Source organism: Chionomys nivalis, chromosome 22 (genome assembly GCF_950005125.1).
Source record: "Chionomys nivalis chromosome 22, mChiNiv1.1, whole genome shotgun sequence".
Taxonomy (NCBI): Eukaryota; Metazoa; Chordata; class Mammalia; order Rodentia; family Cricetidae; genus Chionomys; species Chionomys nivalis.
Genome location: NC_080107.1, coordinates 14143216 through 14165662, shown reverse-complemented (window position 1 = coordinate 14165662; position 22447 = coordinate 14143216). Strand labels below are relative to the sequence as shown.

Below are 22447 nucleotides of genomic sequence, written 5' to 3'. Positions count from 1 at the left end.
AAGCATTTAACAAGCTTTCGTCCCCGACCACGGGCCAGATCACCAGAGTCAGCACCACACTGGGAAGTATCAGATTCTCCTCCCAATATCCGTGGGGAAGACACGGCTCAGATGAACGACCGACACAGAAAATGGGTGCTTCCAAGAGTATCGGGTATCAGAACCTCGCTGTCCTTCCACAAACAGGATAAGCTACTGCGTACTCTCTCAAACACAGCAGAAAAGGCAAATGGTACCTGGGGATTTGGGTAACAGAACGTCTGAGTTTCAGATGGTTCACAACTGAGGTAGAGCGAACATTTCCCAGATTTATACTCCTTATGGGAAAGAGAAGGGGAAAGAGAAGGGGAGGCTAATCCCAAGGAAAGTATTTAGTGACAAAGAGAATTCAAAAAATAAATAAAATAAAAGCTTTAAGCATATCATAAGCACACAGACCTTCTTATCCAAAGGGGGCCTTGGATCAGGATGACATCTTGTGGATTACATGTGGTACCATTCTCTCCCCTCACCCTATCCTTCCCTTCCCCCTCCATTCCTCAGAGCCAATTCAAATAGACCATCTGTTAGTCTATTCACCTAAGGTGACGCAAATTCCTAACATGAGGTACCTGCTGTACCTGAGGTCCCTCACCAGCCAGGGGTTTCTGAAGCTATGCCATTATCCAAGCAGGGAGGGGCATGTCTGCATTTATGATAGTCAGATGTCTCACAAAATGACTGGTGAAAACTGTCAGACTTAGCCGGGCAGTGGTGGTGCACGCCTTTAGTCCTGCTCAGGAGGCAGAGGAAGATGGATTTCTGAGAGTTCAAGGCCAGTCTGGTCTACAAAGCTGTTCCAGAACAGCCAAAAAAATCCTATCTCCAAAAATCAAAATCACAAACAGACTCTTTTTCTCTGGGAACAGGACTGGGAAATGGTAAGAAAACCCAGCAACTATTAATGCGGCTTCAGTGGAAAACAAATGGGGAAACCGAGTCACCCTATGGGGCCTCAGATGAGTCAAGGCTTGCACTAAGAGGATATGTTGTACCAGAGAAGAGGACAGTGGCAGGAGCGGATCAACAGGAGCAAGGGCAAGCACACTTGTCCTCGCTGCTCAGTTTAGAATTGGTAAGAAACAGGATCCAGAAGAGAGGGGATATCAGAACTCCCGCAGCTGGGGTCATGGCCACCTCGAACATCTGCATTCCATTCCCACAGCCTCCAACAGCAGCTCAGTTTTTCCTGGACTCCTGAAAAGCCTGGGGCGGAGAGTGGTAGCCTTAGCTGGCTATTCTCCCGTCTGTCCTCATAAAGAATATACTAGCACTTGGGAAATTTCAATGTGTCTCTACTCCTCCTCAATCAAAAGACAAGGTTAGTCAAATTTTTTTATTCTGTAATCCAAATTTCCCAACAACTCAGAAAAACTTTCCATAAATTTCTCCATGAAAATGACTTTCGTGACATTTCCTTTTCAGTCCACAAAGGTATCTAACTTTCATTCTCTAACCTCAGAGGATAATATTCGTCTTTTCTAATGCGCCACCACCCTGCCTGGCACTTCTCTCCACAGAGAAGAATGCACTGAGTTCCTGTGCCACTTCCATCTCCCAAACTTCATGCTATGGACGGATAAACAGGGACACAAGCCGAATGCCTAAGCACTAACCGCCCATGTGGAGATGGGGCATCTAAGCAGAGGACCAAGGTTTGGGGCCGGGGCTGGAGAGGTGGCTCCCCTCTTAAGAGTAAAGTAGGAATTAAAGCAGGATGCCTTTCATTCGAGCGCCCTTCGAACTTGAAAAGCCAGTAATTGGCAAATAAGCAGGCAATTATTACCAAAAAAAAAAAAAATTGCAGAGAAATTTCACAGCAGTATCCAAAATATAAACCCCAATTCTGGATACATACCCCCATGAAATCCTGAAAGCCTGGAACCAGTCAAGTGAGTTCAGCAATCAAGGAACTGGCTGAATAAATTGAGGTGTGTCTATTAGCACAAAACTGATTCTTGAATAGGAAGTAACTTAAGAAGACATGGATCAACGAAGAATGACCTAGATTGATCACTGTCAATATTTGTAGTCTGCAGATACACAGAGAAAATAACAGAAGCAGCTGTATGTATATATCCACATATACGTGTGGATGTAACTTTATAAAAGCAAAGCTTATAAGTTGTCTAACAGTAAGTACAGTCACTCTGCTGCACACACCATCAGTACATGTTGGAAGTAGAGGTCTAAATGCTCACCAAGAAAAAGAAAAACATTACCCACAAAACTAGCCATAGAGGCTATCTATGGGAACGGAAATCAAGGAGTAATTTTGTTGATTAGATACTGAGGTAGTCTACACCACTACAACTTAAATCTTATTTTAAATAATGTAAAGGTTAGCCATGGCAATAGCTATTTCTATTTTATTCTTTCGTAAAATCCTTGAAATTTAAAAGACAAAAATACTCAACGATAATGTCATTAAATTCCCAGAGATCCATTTTTTTCTTTCTCATGGTCACAAAATCAGATAGCTAATTCAAAACAAAACAAAACAAAAACAAAAACAAAAAAAACCCACATATTTAACCAATCTAGGAAGAAAAAATGGCACTTCCAGGTTTAGACAAAAGGCCAGTGGGGAAATCAAAACTTACTGCTGAGTTCAATGTTTTTCATCTATTTGTGAATGGGGGCTGGGGCTGAGTGTGGTGGGGGGGGGCACTTGAGCTCAAACACAGAGGAAGTCTTGTGCAAGCTCGCCAAGTGCTCTACCACCTAGCTACATTAGCAGCCTGAAAAGTTACCCCGCTCTGCACTTTTCTCTAAGCCACCCTTGTAAACTGTTTAACTCCCCCATTAAGCAAAGGAGCCAGTGTCCGAAAAGGATTCTCCACTGGTACACAGAGGACAAAAACCCAAGTTTGTAACAAGTAATTGAGAAACATTAAATTATAACATCAACATAAAGTTACAGCCAGTACATCCCATGACCCTGAAAACACTTTTGAACCGAAAAAAAAAAAAATACATTTCCATCCTGACTTCGGTGGTAACAAAGTGTACCTGGCTGAGTGTGCACTGAGCGCTCAAAGAACAAATCACTTTGACCAATAAAGTGTTGTTCTAAAACTGATTTAATTTTCTTTCTTTCTTTCCTTTTTTTTTCTCTAAACAAATTATTTGTGATAGTTCTAAAAGTGGGAAAAAAATAGCAATTCCTAAAAATACCAATTCACACTTTTTCCAGTTTCAGTATCTGATCTGAACCTATCCTGCCAACGCCAAAACTCAAGCAGCCCCTCTAGTCTAGGGCGATATGGGACCGGTGACTGTTCTGCACTTTTGCTCATCTGTGTTATACAAAGTTTCCATAATGATCGTCTATGGAGAACAGGAGAGTGTTCCGGGCATTTAAAAGAATTGACTTGGAGTTATTTATAGCCTCGGAGGCTTAGGAAACATCCTTTTCTCATAGCTTTCTCCTTTGTGGGAAAGGGGCAACTGGACCAGCCCAGGAAGAGTTCTCCCACAGTTCCAACCCCACGTCCAGATCTGTGTGTTCCCTGTAGGAGAAGTCACTTAGCACTGAAGTCTCTAAGTTAATAAAGATGACACTGAGCCCTCTTCCCCCATCTAAAAACACATGATACTTTAGGAGACGGTCTTTCACAAGGAAAATCTTGAAATTCTATGAAAGATCAAACTCTCCGTCTCCTATGTCTGCCACTGGCACAAAATAAAGGAAGCGCATTGGACAAATTCTATTAATAACTAGTTCTACTTTTCTAATCTTAAGAGCTTGTTTGCAAGTTCCAGCCAGGAGGGGTGAGAGCAGCTGCTTGTGTAACCTTGACAGAAGACAGGTCGTCCTCTCTCCTGGAAGATCTTCCTCTCTGACAGGCCTCAGCTCCAAGACAGAGGGAGGCAGATGCGTGGAGTGTTGAGGAAGGGGACAGGTGCCTAGCCAGATCAGCCAAACTAGCGCCATAACAGATGTCACTGCCAAAATGCCCGGATAGCCTAGGCTTCCAGGCTTTGGAACCTGATGGCTGGCAGTCCCTTTTACAAACCAAGCAATAAAGCACTGCTGGAGAGGCTTCAAAGTAAAGGCACGTCCTTCGTTATCTAAGCCGTGATTCGCCTTGAAACGAAGCGAAGTGTAGATGGCATGTTTATTTTTAGAGCTGTGATAGCCGCAGCTCGCTGACTTCCGGGTTGCAGGAAAAGTGACTGCAGGTGCACGTAAATAACCTATATGTCTAATGTGCTGTTCAATTTGCAGAACGAAACACTGAAAGGTAAAAGAGAGACCAGTACACACACACACACACACACGCACGCACGCACGCACTCACGCACACGTGCACGCACACGCGCGCACACACACGCGCGCGCGCACACACAGAGACAAATGCATGCGTTCACACGTGCTCACACAAGCCACACTAGAAGCCTGTTTATTTTAGTAAATCATGTATTCCTAAAGTTACTTTTATTACAAAAATCACCCTGATCGTTAGTTAAACAGCAAATAGCTTTAAAACCTATATTCACCAAGGCTGTAGAACCAGGGAGAGTATGGTCAAGTAGCTGGTGACTGTCTCCAGGGCAAAATGAAATACCTTCTCCCCAAACTTCAAAAGGCAGCCCAACCTAGACTCTGGGAAGATTTCTGAGTGACAGACAAGCGACAGCATTCCTCAGAAGGTTGTGAAGCTGACTCCCCTCCACTTCCCTAACCTATGGCCTAAGAGCCCATGGCTGCCTGTGTGTTGTGGGATATTTGTACACCATGAAAATGAGTTGCTGTGATTGCTGTAAAAAAGAGTTGAGAGGCCAACAGCTAGGCAGGAGATACAGGCGGGGCTTCTGGGCAGAGAAGACGCAGAAGGAGACGCCAATGAGACCCAGAGGGAGTCAGACATACAGAATGAAAGAAAAATAAAAGCCACATGGTACAACGTAGATTAATAAAAGCAGATTAATTGAAGTTATAAGAGCTAGTGGGGCAAGCCTAAGCTGAGGCCAACCTTTCATAATTAATAACAAGTCTAGTCTCCTTGTCGTTATTTGTGAGCTGGAGGTCAAAAAAAAAAAAAAAATCCGATTGCACCTGTGGAGCCTGGCTCCTTCAGCATTGCAAGTACCTGGGACACATTTCAAAATTCAAGCCGGCATTTTAGCATTCCTCCCCTCCTCCCCTGCTCCCCACCTCCCCTTCTCTCCTCCCTTATGTTCCCCCCCCCACAGCTACCCCTAAACTCCCACCACACACAGTTGCTCCATATTCATATCCATGTTCATTTTCTTCCTATCTACAATAAAAAGAACCTTCCCCTTAACCACAGAGCAGTCATGTGGTCAGTTTATACAGAGACCTCTCCCACCAGGAAGGAATAAGAGTTAAGGCTGGAGAGTTTTTCGTGCAGGAGCTTTGTGCCTAGTCTGTCAGTCTCTGTGAAGTGGCGTCCCAGCCTTCATTCCTAGCACTATAAACAACAAAAAGTCAAATAACTAAAACTATAATTCATAATAAAATGCTATCCAGATAAAAGTTGTGCTGCTTAAAACAATCAAGAACTAGCTAGAGAGCCGGGGGGCTCCTCCCACCAGGTCCACTTGCGAGAAACACTTCGTATGCACAGAGAGCGTGGTGTGAATGATCTTAATAACACATAAAGCTCATCTTTCGTATTTTGGTTTCTCTCTTCTAGGCAAAACTAAAAGCCGTGAAGGAGAACTTGGTACTTAGATTAAGACAAATATAAATCCAAACAATGTAAACAATGTATCTAAGACTTATCTATTTTTAGTTTTTATATGAGATTTTGCTTGCAAGTCTGTAGATACGAATATGCCTGGGGTCAGAGGAAGACAGAAGAAGGCACTGGATCCCCCAGAACTGGAGTTGTCGATGGTTGTAAGAGGCTCTTCTGCAGGAGCAGTGAGTGCTCTTAATCACTGAGTCATCTCTCCAGTCCAATTTTATCTTTAATATGAATGACAGAAGCACTAGATACAATGCACTGAACTTTTACCCTCCTCATGCCTGGAACTCCGATGCCCACTTCTCCTTTAGAACACTTTAAACTGCCACACAGTCACAAAGCTGTCTGTGTGGTTCCTTAAAGAACGGGATGTCAGAGGCTGGGAGGATGGGGCACATCTGTAACCCCAGCTCCCGGGAAACAGAGGAAGAAGGAAACAGCTTTTCTTTGCTTTTTTTGTGACAGCAAGCAGCAGTTGAAGCTGGGTATCACAGTGTCCATTTTTCAACAGCCTAGGGGTATTTACCCCATCCTGACTTATGCCCAAAGCAGCCCTGGTCTTAAACCCATGCTGATGAGCACCATGTGAAGCTACGCAGAACACGCACCCTGGTCTGGCCTCCACGCTACGCAGGAAAGCAGCTGTGTGAGAAATGTTGCCACAGTAGTGGTTAGTAAAGGCCAGGCACTGGGGTTCGCAATCCACAAACTTGAAAGGGCATTGCTAAGAAAAAAAATATAATAACGATAATGATTACGGAGAAAAACATTCTCTGCCCCAGGCGTGGTCACTTGAAGGGACAGTACTCCGAAGGAGGCAAAGATTACACCTGTGAGCTCAAATTAAACCTTCACCTGCCTCACAGACTTCTGACACCCCAGACACTAATCCCTTCTCCTAACAAGGAAGGTGCCCTCCCCACACAGGAGACAGAGAATATGAATTTGTCCTGTGGGGTGAGAGTCCGTGTCATTTGCTTTGTGATCTAAAACGGAGGCTAAGCCGCTAACCTTTAATCACCAAAACTTTTTGTTATTAGTGTATCTCCACCCCCCCCCCCAAAAAATGTTTCTAAATTAAAAGAAAAGAAACTATGATTCTAATTCCCAATAAGCACCAAAGATAAACAAAGGTATTATTTTCCCGGGCGGGGGGGGTTTAATTTCCGAAACTCTAATTCTAAATTTAGAAATATGTGCTAGTACCTACCAAAAAATAAACAGATGATTAAATAAATAGACTAGTCAGTCCTCTCTCCATGACAAAAGGAAACCAAATGAAGCAATTCAGTCTCTCATAACCAACCCTGACTCTCAGACATATACTTGTCTCCAAATAAAGTAATGCTTCCCAAAACCATTTCTTTTGGTCGGAATCTCAGTGTTTACAGAATCATGGGAACACGTCCAAAATGAGTTAAGTGAGGCAAGATAACAGGTTACACCTTAGCCAAGCATGGTAACACATGCCTTTAATCCCAGCACTTGAGAGGCAGAGGCAGGCGGATCTCTAGGAGTTCAAGGTCAGCCTGGACAACATAGCTAGTTCCAGGACAGCCAGGGATACCTAGAGAGACCGTCTCAAAACAATTAACCAAACAAACAAAAAAACATTAAACCTTAAAATTACCTCAAGTCAGCAGAGGTCTCACCACAAAGATGCAAATGGTTCTCCTCAAAATATGAGGTCTACATTCCAAAATGTGTTGAAGGAAGTCAAACATGTCGATACACAATAAACTCAGGATGCTTGCCTTTCTTTTGTACTTGTAAGTCAGGGTGGAACCTCAACACCCTCTCAGAAATTGCTCTTACACTGCCAGAGACATCACAACGACAGCAAACCAGTCTCCGCACAGTTCCAAGAAACTACCATCTAAGATGGTTCAAGGCCACTGTCAACCTAGACTGGACTGAAACTCGCCTCTGAGACAAACGTCCAGTTGTGTCTGTGAGTATGTTTCCAGAAAGGCTAACAGAGGCGAGAAGACACACAGACTATAGCCCACACGGTGGCACGGTCCCAGCCTGAGTAAAAAGGGACAAGCGAAAGTGAGTGCCGGCATTCACCGCCTGCTCTGTGACCAGTCCAGGTGTGAGCAGGCCGTCTCCCATTGCCAAGCCTTCCCCACCCGGTTGGGCTGTGGCCTTAAATGTGGGCCCAAATGAAACCTGCCTTTTGTTCCTGTCAGATATTTGGTCATAACAAGGAGGAAAGCAACAGTAACGCGGTAATACACCTTCCAACATACGCCTGTCAAAACGCCTAATGGTGACATCATCCGGACCTGCACCGTCCAATGAAGCAATCGCCAGCCATGACTGGCTACTGAGATTCTGAAATGTGAAGTATAACTGAAGTGCTGTGTCATGGGTTGAGTCTGAAATGCCCACAAAGGTGCGTGTTTTGAACACTTGAGTATTCAACTTGTGGTACAACTTTGAAGTCCATGGAGCCTTAAGGAGGTAAGATCTGGCAAGCAGAAGGTCACCAGAGTAGGCCTGTGAAGGCTAGTTACACGTGCCCCAAACCCAGCCTTGCTGTCTCTGTTTCCTGGTCCACAGACACATGAGAAGCCATGGGCACACGCTCTTGCTCCGTGAGCATGGCCACACCCTCACTGCCACCTTGGACATCTGAAAGCATGAGCCAAACTTTTCCTCCCTTCAGCCATTTCTGTGAGACCTGGGTCATGGTGATGCAGAGGGAAGTCACACAGATCGCTCTGTGTCTTCCCTCCTTAGCTTGATTTAAGGTCAGGGAAAATGCCACACGGAGTCCGTGGCCATATCTATCTCCTAGAATGTTGCTGCTACTCTAATAACTACAACATGCCCACTTGACTCAACCCGTAAGCTGAACGCTGAGCTATTCCAGATACTTGCTGATCTTGAACTTGTGTCTTATACACACACAGGCCAAGCCACCACATTGAAAGGGTACAGCCAACGACTCAATAGAATCTACTACAAAACACTAGGTAAACAAAGACAGCTGAAATCCATCAGGACCTAGGACTCGCGAGTCTGGGTATCTAAGAATGGAAAGGACAACAGGTGATGCACTTAGACTTCTGGGGCCTTGCTTGAGTGATAGAGCAAAGGTGTTGGGGTGGATTTTTCTTCAGCCCCTCCCAAAGTGAATTTCCTTATTCTTCTCACACGTTCATGTCATCTCTCACTTGGGAACTGATGGCAGTCGGCGGTGACCTGCACCTCCTTCCCTAGAAGAACCCCCTTCTGGTGTTTCAGTCACCTCTAATTAAGCAAAAGTAGACAGCGGCAGAGGGAAGGAAGACAATAGGGAAGAGAGGAAAGGAGGACAGGAAAGGAGTGAGTAGGGAGGGGACCAGGGGAGGAGGGTAGAGAGCCAGTGAGGGGGTAGGGAGAGATGGCAACAAAGACTACCCTGACAGCATGGCAGGAAAGAGAGTGAGTGCGGTGCCCCTCATTATAAACCCAGTACAAACGGATGCTTCCAGCTCAAAGCAAGAGCATCCACTCACCTAAGACCTTCACCATCAGCAGAGCAATTATGAGTGGGTCTCGACCCGTCACAGGTCAGTGGCTTCCAAAGTTCTCCCACAGAAGACCCAGCTATCCCAGCAGGCATCCGCCTCTGTGTCCACCCAGTTAGGCTGGCCAACAGTTCCAACAGCAACTAAAGCTGGACACCTAAAACCCCAGAAATGTCACCACATTTTCCGTATCTACCTGAGAGGATAACTACCTGGAGCACTCCTGATTCTCGGCTTCTGGAAAATTATATTAAATGTCAACTGCCTCCAAGAACGCGGAGATAAAATGTTTGCTGAGGTCTCTGTGAGCTCCACCTTAAAAGGCATTTTCATATATATAAACACACAATCAGCTCAGAGCATCAATCACTTACTCCCTCAGTACCCAAGACGTTTCTCGCAGCTATGCCCGAGTTTATTCTCAAGTAACTGTTTGGCAAAGGAGAAGAGACTTGAAATACTTCGTCACTTGCTCGCACTGGGTTCCAATGTGTGTATCTCAATCAATTCTAGAGAGAAAGCCGTGCCAGGCTATCGTCGGAGAGGCCTATTTCTCTTCCTCCTGCTTTCCAGTTAAGCCAAGTCTGAAATGCCTTTTTAATTAATACACTGAATTCTTCTCTAGTCCCAGAAATTCCACCAGTGAATAGCAGATTTGAAAAAAGAAACCTTCAAACGCTTACATCTCTTCAAGTATCTTGGGGCTACCTGGTATAACTTAAACAGAAGTGTCCTGAAAGAGAATGTAAATACTCATATGATGACTTAGGGAATTTTACTTTAATGAGAAAAAAAAAGATTTTTTTCCCCCAAAAGATGTACCACAGAAGAGCTATAACATACATTAGATGAGATTTTACCTAAAAGGCAGGTCGAGTGCTACAGTCGCTACAGTGTTGTCATGGACCACTCCCACCCCATCACTCTCTGTCCATTATAATTTATAAGAGTGCAACCCCCGTCTGCATAACAAACTCTGGAATCTCACCGCCCTGCAGTCCTGCCCCTGGATTTCATCCGACTCTGATCTGCAGTATTTCTGATTTCTACACAGTAAGCAACTTCAAAGAGCTTCAAGGTGAAAGTTATATCTGAACACACGCACAGCAGAAGATCACTGGTGTGTCCAAAAGTGCGGGTTAAGTACTGGGGATGCTAAAGGGAGCAGCACAGATATCCTTACACCTCCCACGATGCCCAAGCACAGGGTGGAGAACCACCGCAGGCAGCTCTCAAGCCCTCAGACCCAGTGGGCCATTTCCAAGTTCAAGTTCCGTGAATCCAGGAGGGGAAGCCTCCACTGCGCTCCCTAACATGGGCAGGCAGAATCACTGAAAGTGCTCCCCAGTGGTCTGCAGGGCTGAGTTCAGATCTACAGAGCCCTTGGAGCTGATTGGCCCAAAGTCAACTCAGTACGACTCATCAAAGGCAAGATCAAACCCTCGGGATCAAAGGAGACAAACTCAGATATCAGGCAATTGACATTCGTCCCTCGAATTCAGACTCACATTTGTCACAATGATCAAATGCTGAATAACAAGTGGGAAGCACGGAAACGGCAAACTGTCCTCAAAGAAGCTCTGGCCATCCTGGGCCAGGATGGGCGCACAGAAAACCATTCTCCCAAGGGCAACGCAGTGAAGGGACCACAGGACGAGCAGAGGGGAACCGGGAGAGCTAAGGACAGAAACTGTTTCTGGGAAAAAGATCATTTAGTCCAGATTTCAAAAGCACCCAGAACAGAGTTAACGTGTATAAAAACAACAGAGTGTGGTTAATGGGTTTAGTCAATGTAGGAACATGTGCCAACATACGTATGTCTTCCACATGCACAGCTTTTGAGTGTGTTCAGTGCACAGGTACACTTTCAACATGCATGTTGTACTGTAAATGAATACAACTAAAATAGAGACGCAAAGGACTATGGTACAGAGGTAAACTGAAGCTGGCGGAATGGTGTGCCAAACAGGAAAACTTCACAGTACAGGCGAGGGAGGCGAGAAGCCTTTCCACACGTGTGCAAGGTTCCCCCTGGCTGGCGATGCCATCCTGCAGATGGAAATGCAGAGACACAGCAGAAAAGGGAAGCAAGAGCTTTAAATGTTGTGTTTTGAAGGAACCCTGAGAATGACGAAGGGCAGCCAAACAGCCTGACAGCACCACAGACATTCTGATACAGAGGTGGGCCTGGGAGCACCACAGACATTCTGATATAGAGGTGGGCCTGGGAGTGCAACAGACATTCTGACATAGCAGTATCAATTTTGGTACCATAGCCTACTAGAGCAAGAAACAAAAATGTTACTAAAATCTCCAAAGCACTGACCAGGACCAAAAGAGTCAGAAACTCGGACTCAGACACATAGACGGTAATGTGATATCTATTATATACATATGATGTAGAACACTTGGGACTTGGTGATCTTGAAGCTGCGGAAGGCCGGTAAGGGTAGGATAGCAGCATAATCAGCATGTTTTGCACTAGGGATTTTCAGATGGAGAACAGGGAAGGAGCAACATTCTTAATGAAGGAATAGGAAGCTCCAGAAGAACTGGGAGGTGCCTGGAGGTGGACTCTTGCCTGATATAGACGAGGCCCTGGGCATGAACCCCAGCACCACAAAGGAAGAAGAAAGGTCATCCAAATACTAGTTCAAAGTCAGGAAAGGTCTCTCTCTGCATTTCTGGATCAGCCATGGAGATGCAGACCATAAAGTAGTGGCAGGCAGGGAAACAGAAGCCCAGGTCACGGCCATTCCAGACTGTAAACTGAAAAATGGGTTCAAACTTGCCTGCTGGGGAAGACTGAGACGGCCCACAGTGCCCATGGCTTTCGTCCACAGATGGACAAAGGCAATTTTAGAGATCAGAACTTGGTTTTTGAGAGACAGCAGAAGCCAGAGCCAGACTACAGAAGGCAAAGAGGAAGTGGGCAGTTCTCTAGTCAGCTCTGCTGGGACAGGAGGAAGGGACAGGAAAGACAAGAACAGCTGTACATGAGGGACCAGCCTGGAACTCAGCCCTTGGAAGGCAGGGACAGAAGAGTTCAAGCCATCCTCTGCCACCACAGTGAGCTCAATACCAGCCTGGACCACTTGAGGCTCTGTTTTTAAATAAACACTTACCACCACCACAAACAAAGGTTGAGAGGAACAGGGGTGTAGATCAGTTGTGGACAACCTGAGGCCCAACCTACAGCACTACAAAAGGAAAAGATGAGAAAGACTTCAGTATTTTTAAGCTGAGGGAGGGAGGGAGAGAGGGAGGGAGGGAAGGAGAGAGGGAGGGAGGGAAGGAGAGAGGGAGAGAGGAAAGAAACAGAAGAGATGACTATCTGAAAACAGAGGGCCCAGTTTTCCCAGTCTCTGAGAAGCAGGGACTACTTCTTTGAAGTCAGCAGCACTTCCGGCCAGCATGGCAGCCTCCAAAGGCCGACTCAGAGGTAGAAGAAAAGTGCAGTAGACGCAGGTTGTTCACGGAGCTTTGCCATTATGGGCTCTTCCTCCCGGCAACCTTCCCACAGGATGCTCTCACCACCTGTCAGAGAGCCATCTGGCACCTAAACCCCTGAGCTGTCCAAACCGCGGGGAGCTCCACAGGTCTCCCCAGCTTCCTCCATGAAGTCTCAAGGGTGTGGAGTTGCGTAGGCCTAGGCCAGGCCAGCCTACCTGGGCTTCTGATTTCCACTGCATGCCACCTTCCAGATGGCTTCCAGAAGTAGGTCTGAGGGTGACCTCGCTCCTTTGCACCCTCCCTTGGCAGAAACCTAGTGGAATAACTCTTGAAGCCACTTCAAAGGCTCAAGACGCCAGGGCTGTGTTCTGTCCTGATAACTTGAATCAGATTAGCAAAGAAAGTTTATAGAAGTTATGGCTAAAACTAATTGAGTGTACCCTGTGCCAAGCACTGTCCTAAGTGTTTTACACGCTCACAAACCTACTTTTGTTCAGGCTACCAAGGTGGAAACTGAGTGCAGACACATCTAAGCAATTTGTTCTCAGTCACAACTGCCAGTGACTACCATAGCAGGACATAGAACAAACGGCCCAGGGTTTCTGACTCTAGAGACAGAATGGCTGATGTTTATTTTTAAACCCCATCCAAAATGTAGTTAAGATAAGATGTAAGAGTCAGACGGGGTTGGGGGGAGGGTGCACATTATTGGTCATGAATCAAATACAACAAAAAAGCAAAGATTGCAGTCTCTCTTCCGTAAGTTTCTTTTAACCTTGGGATCTTTTCCACTTAATCTCATGAGCAGAGTTAAAAGAACTCTTTCCTTGGGAATACAGTCAATGCCACAGAACTGCACTAAGAAGCCTAAGGCTTGGAGGTGAACCTTAGAGACAGAGACAGAGGGCCCTTCTATCAGGTCACATACACACACACTCCACAGGCTAAAATGGGAAAATATCTATGCATCACTTAGCAGAATGGTCACAACGTCAATGTTTTTGTGTATAGTTTTCTTGGTATTTTAAAAAAGTGAAGCAGTTACAAATCAAAGTCCCAGCCTCAAGTGGGTTATCCCAGGCCTCTTTATTATAGGAAGAGAGAGAAAGGGGGAGGGGAAGAGAGGGAGAGATGGCGGGAAAGACAGAAAAAAGAGAGGGAAGGAAGGAGGGAGATGGGGGAAGCCTAACTAACTGAAGTCAATGGGAAATGCCAACACGGCTGGCAGGAAGGCCAAGAGATCAGGATATGCTCAGTGCTTCAGCTCCCCCAAGAAACACCCAGGGGATCTGCCCATTGGCCTCAACTACCTCTAGGCCAGGCTATCACCAACCCAGTGCTAATCCCCAAACCCTGGAACCTCCCAGAAGCTGTGGGAACACCCTAGGCTGTTTGCAGATCTCAATTTAGGAGAAGCTAAGGATCCTACAAGTGACTGTAGCCTTGTTACCTCGGTCTTGGCAAAAGGCCTGTGGACCTACCTAGACAGACAGATAAAGCCACAGAAAAGAGGAACCAGATGAGCAGAGGGACCCACTGTCAAAATGGTCCATTTCTCTTCTATTGCCTTGGATGGCAGGACAGTGTTCCTTTTAGACCACTCTCAAGGACCTCCATGGGTAAAAATATGAAGCAGCATGAAGAAATCAAACGCAAAATTAAAAAAAAGAAAAGGAAGAAAAAGGTCTTTTCCTGATCACCACAGCCCCCCTCCCGCAATGAAGACGACCAAACATTCTAAAGCAGCGATCTATTTCTTGCTCCCCGGTGGAAAAGGAGAGGAGATAAGAGCACTGCTGGAATTACCTGAGCCCAGTTCGGAAACTGATCCTGCCAGGACTGCACCTCTGTCAAGGAGAGAGCTCACTAAGGCTGTCCGTTCTAGGACGGGTGTCCAAGTCAATGTTTACACAACTCATCTTTTATTCTTTGTTTAAAGAGTCAAGGAGCGCCTGTGAATACCGCCAACACACTCGGCTTTCAGCTGGCGACGCCGAGGTGCCCTTCATGCTTCTGAGGAAGGAACTCGAGGGTGAGGTGCGATGAATAAAGCTGGAGATGATAAACAGAGCTGGAACTCTCTCCAGAGGACGGCTGTGTGTACAGAACACAGAGTGATCCCGAATGCCCTGACACGGGAGCTCAACGGCTCCACGTGTCTCGCCGCTGTTTAACGACAAAGCTCCCTCCGAGAGCTCTGACATTATTTCTAGGTCATGCCTGAACTTCTGGACCAGATTACTCCCTAATAGCATTATAGTTCCTCCATGCCTCTTACAACGGAACGGCAGTGCCACAGACACAAAACTTTATGTTTAGGGTTGGCGAGTCCTGTGTTTGTTCCTCTACAACAGGAGAGCTTAAATAACTGACCCTGGTCTGTTTGGATTTTAGAACACTCAGCCTCCCATAACACCAAGGAGGCCCAGTCCTGTGCCCAGAAAGAAACAGAAGAAACAGTGCTTGTGCCTTGTGCCACGCTGGAAGTTAAACCACCCTGCCTCCCTCCTGGGCTTTAGGCTCTGGCACATCTGAGCCTCCTGCTGGTGGTGGCTCACACTGCTCCAGGCATACCACAGGCCACCTGCTGGAGGGCAGGGAGAGGCAGAGACTTCCAAACTGACTTGTGTGTTTGTATGGCTAACCTCTTGAATATAATGTTTACAGCAAAGTGTGCAACCACAAACTCACTCTGAATCACTCAACTGGCAGGAAAGGCTAACTGGGAATGAGTTTGTCTTTCTTCGTAAACATTAAGCCCTTGAAAAAACCCTTTTCCAGCAATTTTTCAAGAATAGAGCTTTCCAAACAGCCATCTCTTAGATAGGAAAATATGAGATCAACACTCAGCATAGAAAAGCCCTCTCACAACATAAATGTGTAAAACCAACACGGAATAAGCAGGTGCTTCATCTCTTGAACTCCTCAGGTAAATTCCATTTTTCTTCCTCTTTCGTCTTCACTAAAAATCGAACAACCAAAATTAGCATCGTTACCACAAGCAAAGAAGGCCTTGCAATTAATCCTACTTAAACTATAAAGATATTGTTCCTTAGTTCACAAAAGAGGCCAACTCAAAATATTGTTTCCAGAGTCACAGCTTACACTTTAACCCTCATGACTAACAACATAAGAATATAAATTAGTGGTATTTAAATTGTTCTGCCTCCTTAGGAAATCTGTGTGGTAGAAGAGACCAACCAGCTAAGAGGTTTAATAGGGGAATCCACCGTTGCTTAGGGAAAGCAGAGTCCTAAATAAGTAAGCACCTAAACAAACTCTTCAAACCAGTACACAATGCTAGTCAGTTTCTCCCCTGAAGAGCACCGGCCTCTTCACCCCACAACACTCACTCAGCACACCCCACTGGATCATTTACTCTTGTCTCCTAACTCATGAAGTCCTTAAAGACAGGGACCATTGTTTATTTATCCTTGTATTGCTACTAGCCACCAAAATGCAGGGAACTTGGAAGGCCTTAAGACCTCGATGAGCGATTAAAAATGATGAGGTTAGCTACCAGGGAATATATAAAAAGGGGCAGAAGGGGCCACCAAACCATGTCCAAGGAGAAGAGCAAAGCTTCACAGAAGACACTTTGGCCTTGGAAGTGGAACAAGGCTCTCCAGGCAAAGAAGACCCCTGCCGCAAGAGGCCTTACCTCAGCAGCAATGTCCCTGAGTCGATCCTCAGGATCAATACATACTATGCGTGCAAATGTGTGTGTGTGTGTGTGTATGTGTGTTATGGTAGGCTTTCAAAGGAAAGAGCCTGCCGAGGTGGCAGATGGACACCAGAGCCCTTGCAGGACAGCAGGGACCCAGTATAAACGCTGGGAGAATATAAGACCATATGGGAGGCAGCAAAGAAGTTCTGGGTGAAGAGGCTCATATGTCAAGCAAGAACAGTTTTCACTGAGGACTCTGGGCTTGGAAAAAGCAGGGGGGTTATTAAATCCTGACAGTATTGTGAAGGTTCACTCCTAAAGAGTCTTTTGCTAAAACTTATGAAGTATACTACAAGAACTTTGGCTACAAACGTCTATAAAGACTACTTGCAGTTTTTGCACACCAACCCACACTATCACTACACACACGGGCACACACACGCACACTTCTGACTGTGAAACACATATATATGTATACACATGTGTATATGTATGCATTGCTGGCAGCCTCACTCACAGAGGGGATAAAGGGGGCTCCTCTGAGTGCCCTGTGAAATTATATTAATCATAATTTTTTTCAAGGAGAAAAAAACCCGAAAAATCTTTTAAAGTGAAAGAAAAAAATTAAGATAACTTGAATCCCCTCCCCCCGTCCATCCATAGATACCGGACTATGTGGCAACAACAGCCTGAGTGCAGAATTCATATGATGGGGGGGGGGGTCCCACTTTGCCTGGCAGCATGGCTCAGGGACAAAACTTTTAACTGAATGATCTTGTAGGTAAGGTTCTAAGCTAGAGGACAGCACAATCCCCCTGGCCCTTCACGTGCTTGGCTCAAAGAAATGAACGCCGGCTTCTTGCCTTTCGACTTTGCCAGGTATTTAAAAATGTAAGATAAGATGATATTAGTGAGCTGCCTAGGAGACACCGAAAGGCTGGGCGAGGACCGTGGACAGCCTCGAGTTTCACCCAGTAAATCCGCCCAGCGCAGGGCAGAAGGCCAGCGCGCCCGCCCGCTGATCGGCCCCGGGGCTAGCGGCAGGCGGCGCGCCGGCTCGGAGAGAGGCAGGTACCCCGGGCGCTGCGCGCACAGAGCCTGGTCGCAGAGCGGGCATGCGGCGGCTGTCAGAAGAAGGCCAGCATCCTCCCTGGCCTGGGCAGGAGCCTGGGCCTCCGCCGCTACTACGTGGACCGGTTCCCCACCGAGAGATCACGGCAGGAGGCAGAGGCGCGGCTGCGCCCGCAGGGTCTCTCAGGACGCGTTGCACCCGGCGCGGCGCGGGGGCGAGGAAGCCCAGGGCGGCACCCCCGCATCCCCAACCCCGCCCCGGCAGCCCATCCGCGTGGTCATCCGCCACGGGCTGCGGCCCCAGCGCTGGTCGGGCGGGGGAGGGAGGAGGATGCGGCGTTACCAGGTCCCAGCTCCGCCAACCCGGCGATCCCGGAGATAAAAGTTTGCAGCATGCAGCTCGTCTGCAGTGCGAGTCACATCCGCCGCGCCACCTCCTCCTGCAGCAGCCGCGCTCAGGGAAGGAAGGGATAAATTAAAAATTAAAAAATACAATAAAATAACTGTTAGAGCCGGTAGGCCCCGAAGCCGGCCGCTCTGCCTCCGGGCGTGTAGGCAGGCAGGAAAAACCGCATCCCGCACCCATTCCCGCCCAGTCTCGGCGCCCGGCCTGGACCGGCCCCGCAGCACCCTCCGCACTGACCGATAACCTCCTGAAGCTCGTACGCGTCTCTGCAGATGGGCCAGCCGACCGCCTGAGCTGCCGGGGCCGAGGCTGGAGCCGTAGCTGGAGCCGGGGCCGGAGCTGCGGGCGCCGCCGGAGCCGGGGCCGATGCTGATGTCGCGGGCGCCGGGGCCGCCGCCGCCGCCGCTGTCACCGGGGCCGCCTGCTGAGGAAGCTGGACGTGCACGGGCGAGCCGCTCGGCTCCGCCATGATGCTGCGGGAGGAGAGTGAGGGGACGCGCCGGCGGGCGGACGGACGACCTTCCACTTGAAACTTCCCTAGCCTCGTCGCCCACACCTCTCGGCCGGCGCACGCCCTCCCCGTCCGCCGCAGCCGCCGCCGCCGGAGCCTGCCACGAGGGGAGGGAGCCCGGAGGCCGAGCCGGGCGGAGGGAGGAGGCTGCGCGGCGGAGGCGGGGACGGGAGGAGGCGGCGGCCGCCGCGCCCGCCGCGCGCCCCGAACCTCGCGCGCGCGGTGCTCTTGGCGCTGAGGGGAACCGCCGCCCCCTCCAGCCGGCAGGGCCGCCGGGGAAGTTTCCAGGCGCGTGGAGCCGTGCGGCTTCGGGGGTGCTTTCGGGGCTCACCCCGCTCCCTTCCCGCCCTCCGGGCGCCTCCGCCCTAGACAATCGCGCTCTGCAGAAGAAGCCCCCCTGGGACTCCGAGGGCGGGGTCGTTGAACGGCTGCCAGGTTCTCGGCCGGCTAACTCTCCCCGCCCGGCTCAAGAACCCGGAGTTCTTTTTCCGACTTAGCGAGTGAGACACCTCCACGGCGTCGGTTTTGTAGGACGCCGGTTAAAAAATAACCCGGCTTGTAACTTTCCGGTGCTTTACCTGGCAGTATCCCTTTCGCACCTTGCCGAAAGTAATCGCGCTGCTGCTCTCAAATGAAACCCAACTCCCTACGTCCCCTGGCTTTCTCTTTTGTTCAAAGCCCACTCGGATCCCAGAAAGGTGATGTCAGGGACTGTGAAGTTACACGGAATGGAGAGGGGCTTGGAGTGTAACTCTGAGACAGAGCTCCGGCCTAGCCTGCTCAGTAAGGTTCCTGGTTCTACACCCCACCCCACCCCCCACCAGCAGCGTTTATGTGCTTAATACCCTACTCAGTGGTGTAGTACCTGCCTAAGAAACTTCCTAGGTTCGAGACCAAGTGCAAATACATACGTCGGCAGTCACATTAACCCTTTAAGACCCTGAGGTCAGACAGCAAGTTTCTTTGACTGAACCTAAGAAACTTCCTGGGGCATAAATTAACTGCAATGGAAAGTTTTAAGTAAATGCTGCCTTTTCAACGCTCCCCAAATTACCTCATCTTTAAAATAGCTGTGGTAAAACCAGAGATCTTTATAATTGCAGGTGTCACGTTTGAATGTGCAGCTCTGTTCCCTCACGGAGGTGACCACGATTAAATAAATGACCCTTGCCTGGGGCTGGACGGCTCCTGTGACTCAATAGCGGGATTGGTTCTGTGGCCCACGTTAGGCTGATGGGGTCTCAAGGCACCACAGCATGGTTGGAGAAAGAACAATGCACATGTAAAACGCCATCAAACTCTTAAAGGAGTAAAGATCTTAAACTTTTTAAAAGATAATTCGGGAGAAGCGTAGACTTTTGCTTGGAGAAAAACCAGTTGTTTAGGGAAAACAGTGATGCAAACTGATGGGTGAATTTACTTAAACCCCTTAGAACAGTAGTGTGGATCAGTTAGGAGACGGCAACTCGCACGATAAACTAAGATATATTTTATGTAGATATATTATTATTAAAAAGCATATATATTCATTTTAATCTTGGCCAAGAAATTGGCTTCATAAACAAACTCTAGGCCTCTGATGAACAGGGGTGTTCATTATCCCAAGTCATCCCTGCCCTGTTTACCACTCCATGAGCTTTTGAGGACTGCTTTTAAAGGAAAGTATTAAGGAGTAAATGAACATGCCCCCTCCCCCTTTGCTTTGTTGTACAAAGTTAAATCTTCACTTTGGCTGAGGGAAGCCTTTAAGACACAATAGGAAAATGTGATTCCCAGAGCTGAGTCAAACACAAAGAACTGTTTCCTAGTCAGAGACCAGGTATCTGTCATGAGCTCAGGGATATTAAGACTTTTAAACTGAAGATTAGGTTTCAAGAGGAGACTGAGAGCTCCAACATTATGGCCGGGAAAGGGACCTTTACCACAAAAGAAACAAACATACAAACAAACAAACAAACATCATCTGGCCCAAAGCAGGACTGAGGTTCAAAAATCCTGAAGTAGAAGGAGGCAAATGTGAAGAGAAAACAATGGGCCCTTCTTAGCTTCCCTTTCTGCTTTCAAATATCTGAATAAATGAATCCTACATGCATTGAAAAAGGATTTGTTTGTATTTTCATGGCATCGTTGACCAGAAACACATTTCAATTTAGTGATCAATTTCCAGGGAAAATCAAATGTTTCTTAAATACCTATATTCCCAAGTGTTAAGTACAGGCACTATTTCCTTGGTTATTTACAGAAACATTAACTTACAAGTTTAATCTCATGTTTTTATATATATATATAATTTTAAAAAACCATGCTCTCTTCCTCATATTTAAGCCTGGTGACAAAGGCCCCTAAGACTAGATGGTCTTTAAGCTTACTTACCTGTGGAAGTAGTAGGTTCCTGACCACTCTTGCATGTTGTCATTCTGGCAAACCCTTAGGCAAGCCCCCGGAGGCGACAGACAGCTGGTCTGTGACAGGAACAGTCGTTCTTTGTGGGTAACTAAATGATCTGTGTCTGATTCAAGCCTGTGATTGATCTCAACAACTCCATATTTGTCTCCCCTGTCTCCCCAACATCCCTGGATTTCATAATCTCAGTCCATGGATTGAAAGTAAAAATATAAATTTATATGACAAATTACGGATCGTATATATTTAATCATTTTTTTCTTTCTCCTGAAAAGTTCCACCGGGGAGAATGGGAGCAGCTTTTGAAGACATGAGCAGGTTTGGCTTCTTTAGAAAGAGATCCTTGTTTTAAAGGGTTAAAGTCCCCATAAAAGAGACCTGAAAAATCAAGCATGGTGGCACACACCTGTAAGCCCAGCACTTGGGAGGCTAAGGCAGAAGGATAGCTAGTTTGAGGTCAGTCTGGGTTATATCAGGGAGACCTTGTTTCAAAAAGAAAGACATGCTCAATGTCTGTGTGCTTCTGCCTGTGTTTGCCCTCTTCCCCTAGCTTCCTAAACTGTGCATGTGTGTGTATGGTGTGAGCATGTGTGTGTATAGACTTGGAAATCAAATCTTAGAACGCATGTTTCTATCTGCCACTGAGCTATACTCCAAGCCTCAAATAAGAAACTAGAAGGAAGTAGCTGTAGAAGTTAAGTTTTTACAAGAAACAGAATTTTCTAGCTCCCATATTTGGACTGTCAAGCATCCGCAACAGCAAGGAATAAATTTCTACTGTTATAAGCCACCCGGTCTAAGTCATTTCAGCAATGTCAGTAGGTCAAGGGATTCTGGCCTTTATCCACTCCTCATCGGTAATGTCCCTGTCTCCAGCTATTGCTAAGTGTCCCATTGCTTGTGTGAACTAAGAAAGCACAGATTATAGTGTTTGTCTCTTTGCAAAGAGTGTTTATAAGTTCAGTCCTTTATTCATAAGAGAGGATGGGTAATATCAGACCCTAGCCTTGACAAATTTTTCATACAATAATTTTTTGAATCTCTGATTTTGGAATTTAAAAAACTATTTGAGTTTCAGTTCCCTCGCAAGTAGAGGCAGCCTGGCAAAATCTTCTATGCAAGATGTTGGGGTGTAATTTGTATAATGACAGATTCATAGTAGATATTTAAAAAAAAGAACTTTAAATACTGTGGTGGTTTGAAAGAAAATGGCCCCAAAGGAAGTGGTACTATTAGGGGGTGTGGCTTTGTTGAAATAGGTCTGGCCTTGCTGGAAGAAGTGTGTCCCTATAGGGTGGGCTTTGAGGTCTCATATCTGCTCAAAATACTGCCCAGTGTCTCAGACCACTTCCTCTTGCCTGCGTGTCAGCATGTAGGATTCTCAGTTCCTCCTCCAGCACCGTGTCTGCCTGCACACCACAATGTCACACTATGACAATAATGGACTAAACCTCTGAAAATGTAAGCCACCCCAATTAAACACTTGCCTTTGTAAGAGTTGCTGCGGTCATGGTGTCTGTTCACAGCAATAGAACACTGACTAAGACAAATGCCACCCCACCGTTAGTTACTAGCATGTCTGCCAAGATTGCAGTAAATCCTGTAGGGTTGAAATAGATGCTTGCATTGGTGATGATGACAGAGATAAGCTCCCAAAGGACA

At 47.0% G+C, this 22447-nt stretch overlaps 1 protein-coding gene across 1 annotated transcript in view; it reads right to left on the bottom strand.

Annotated features, from left to right (window-relative positions):
- The window catches only part of Stk39 (serine/threonine kinase 39), a 246389-nt gene extending 227664 nt beyond the window's left edge, over window positions 1–18725 (bottom strand). Inside the window, exon 1 of the mRNA XM_057755528.1 lies at window positions 18109–18725. Coding sequence (XP_057611511.1) covers window positions 18109–18340 — 232 coding nt within the window. The 5' untranslated portion in view covers window positions 18341–18725. The remainder of the gene's footprint in view (window positions 1–18108) is intronic.
- Between the last annotated feature and the right edge of the window lie 3722 nt (window positions 18726–22447).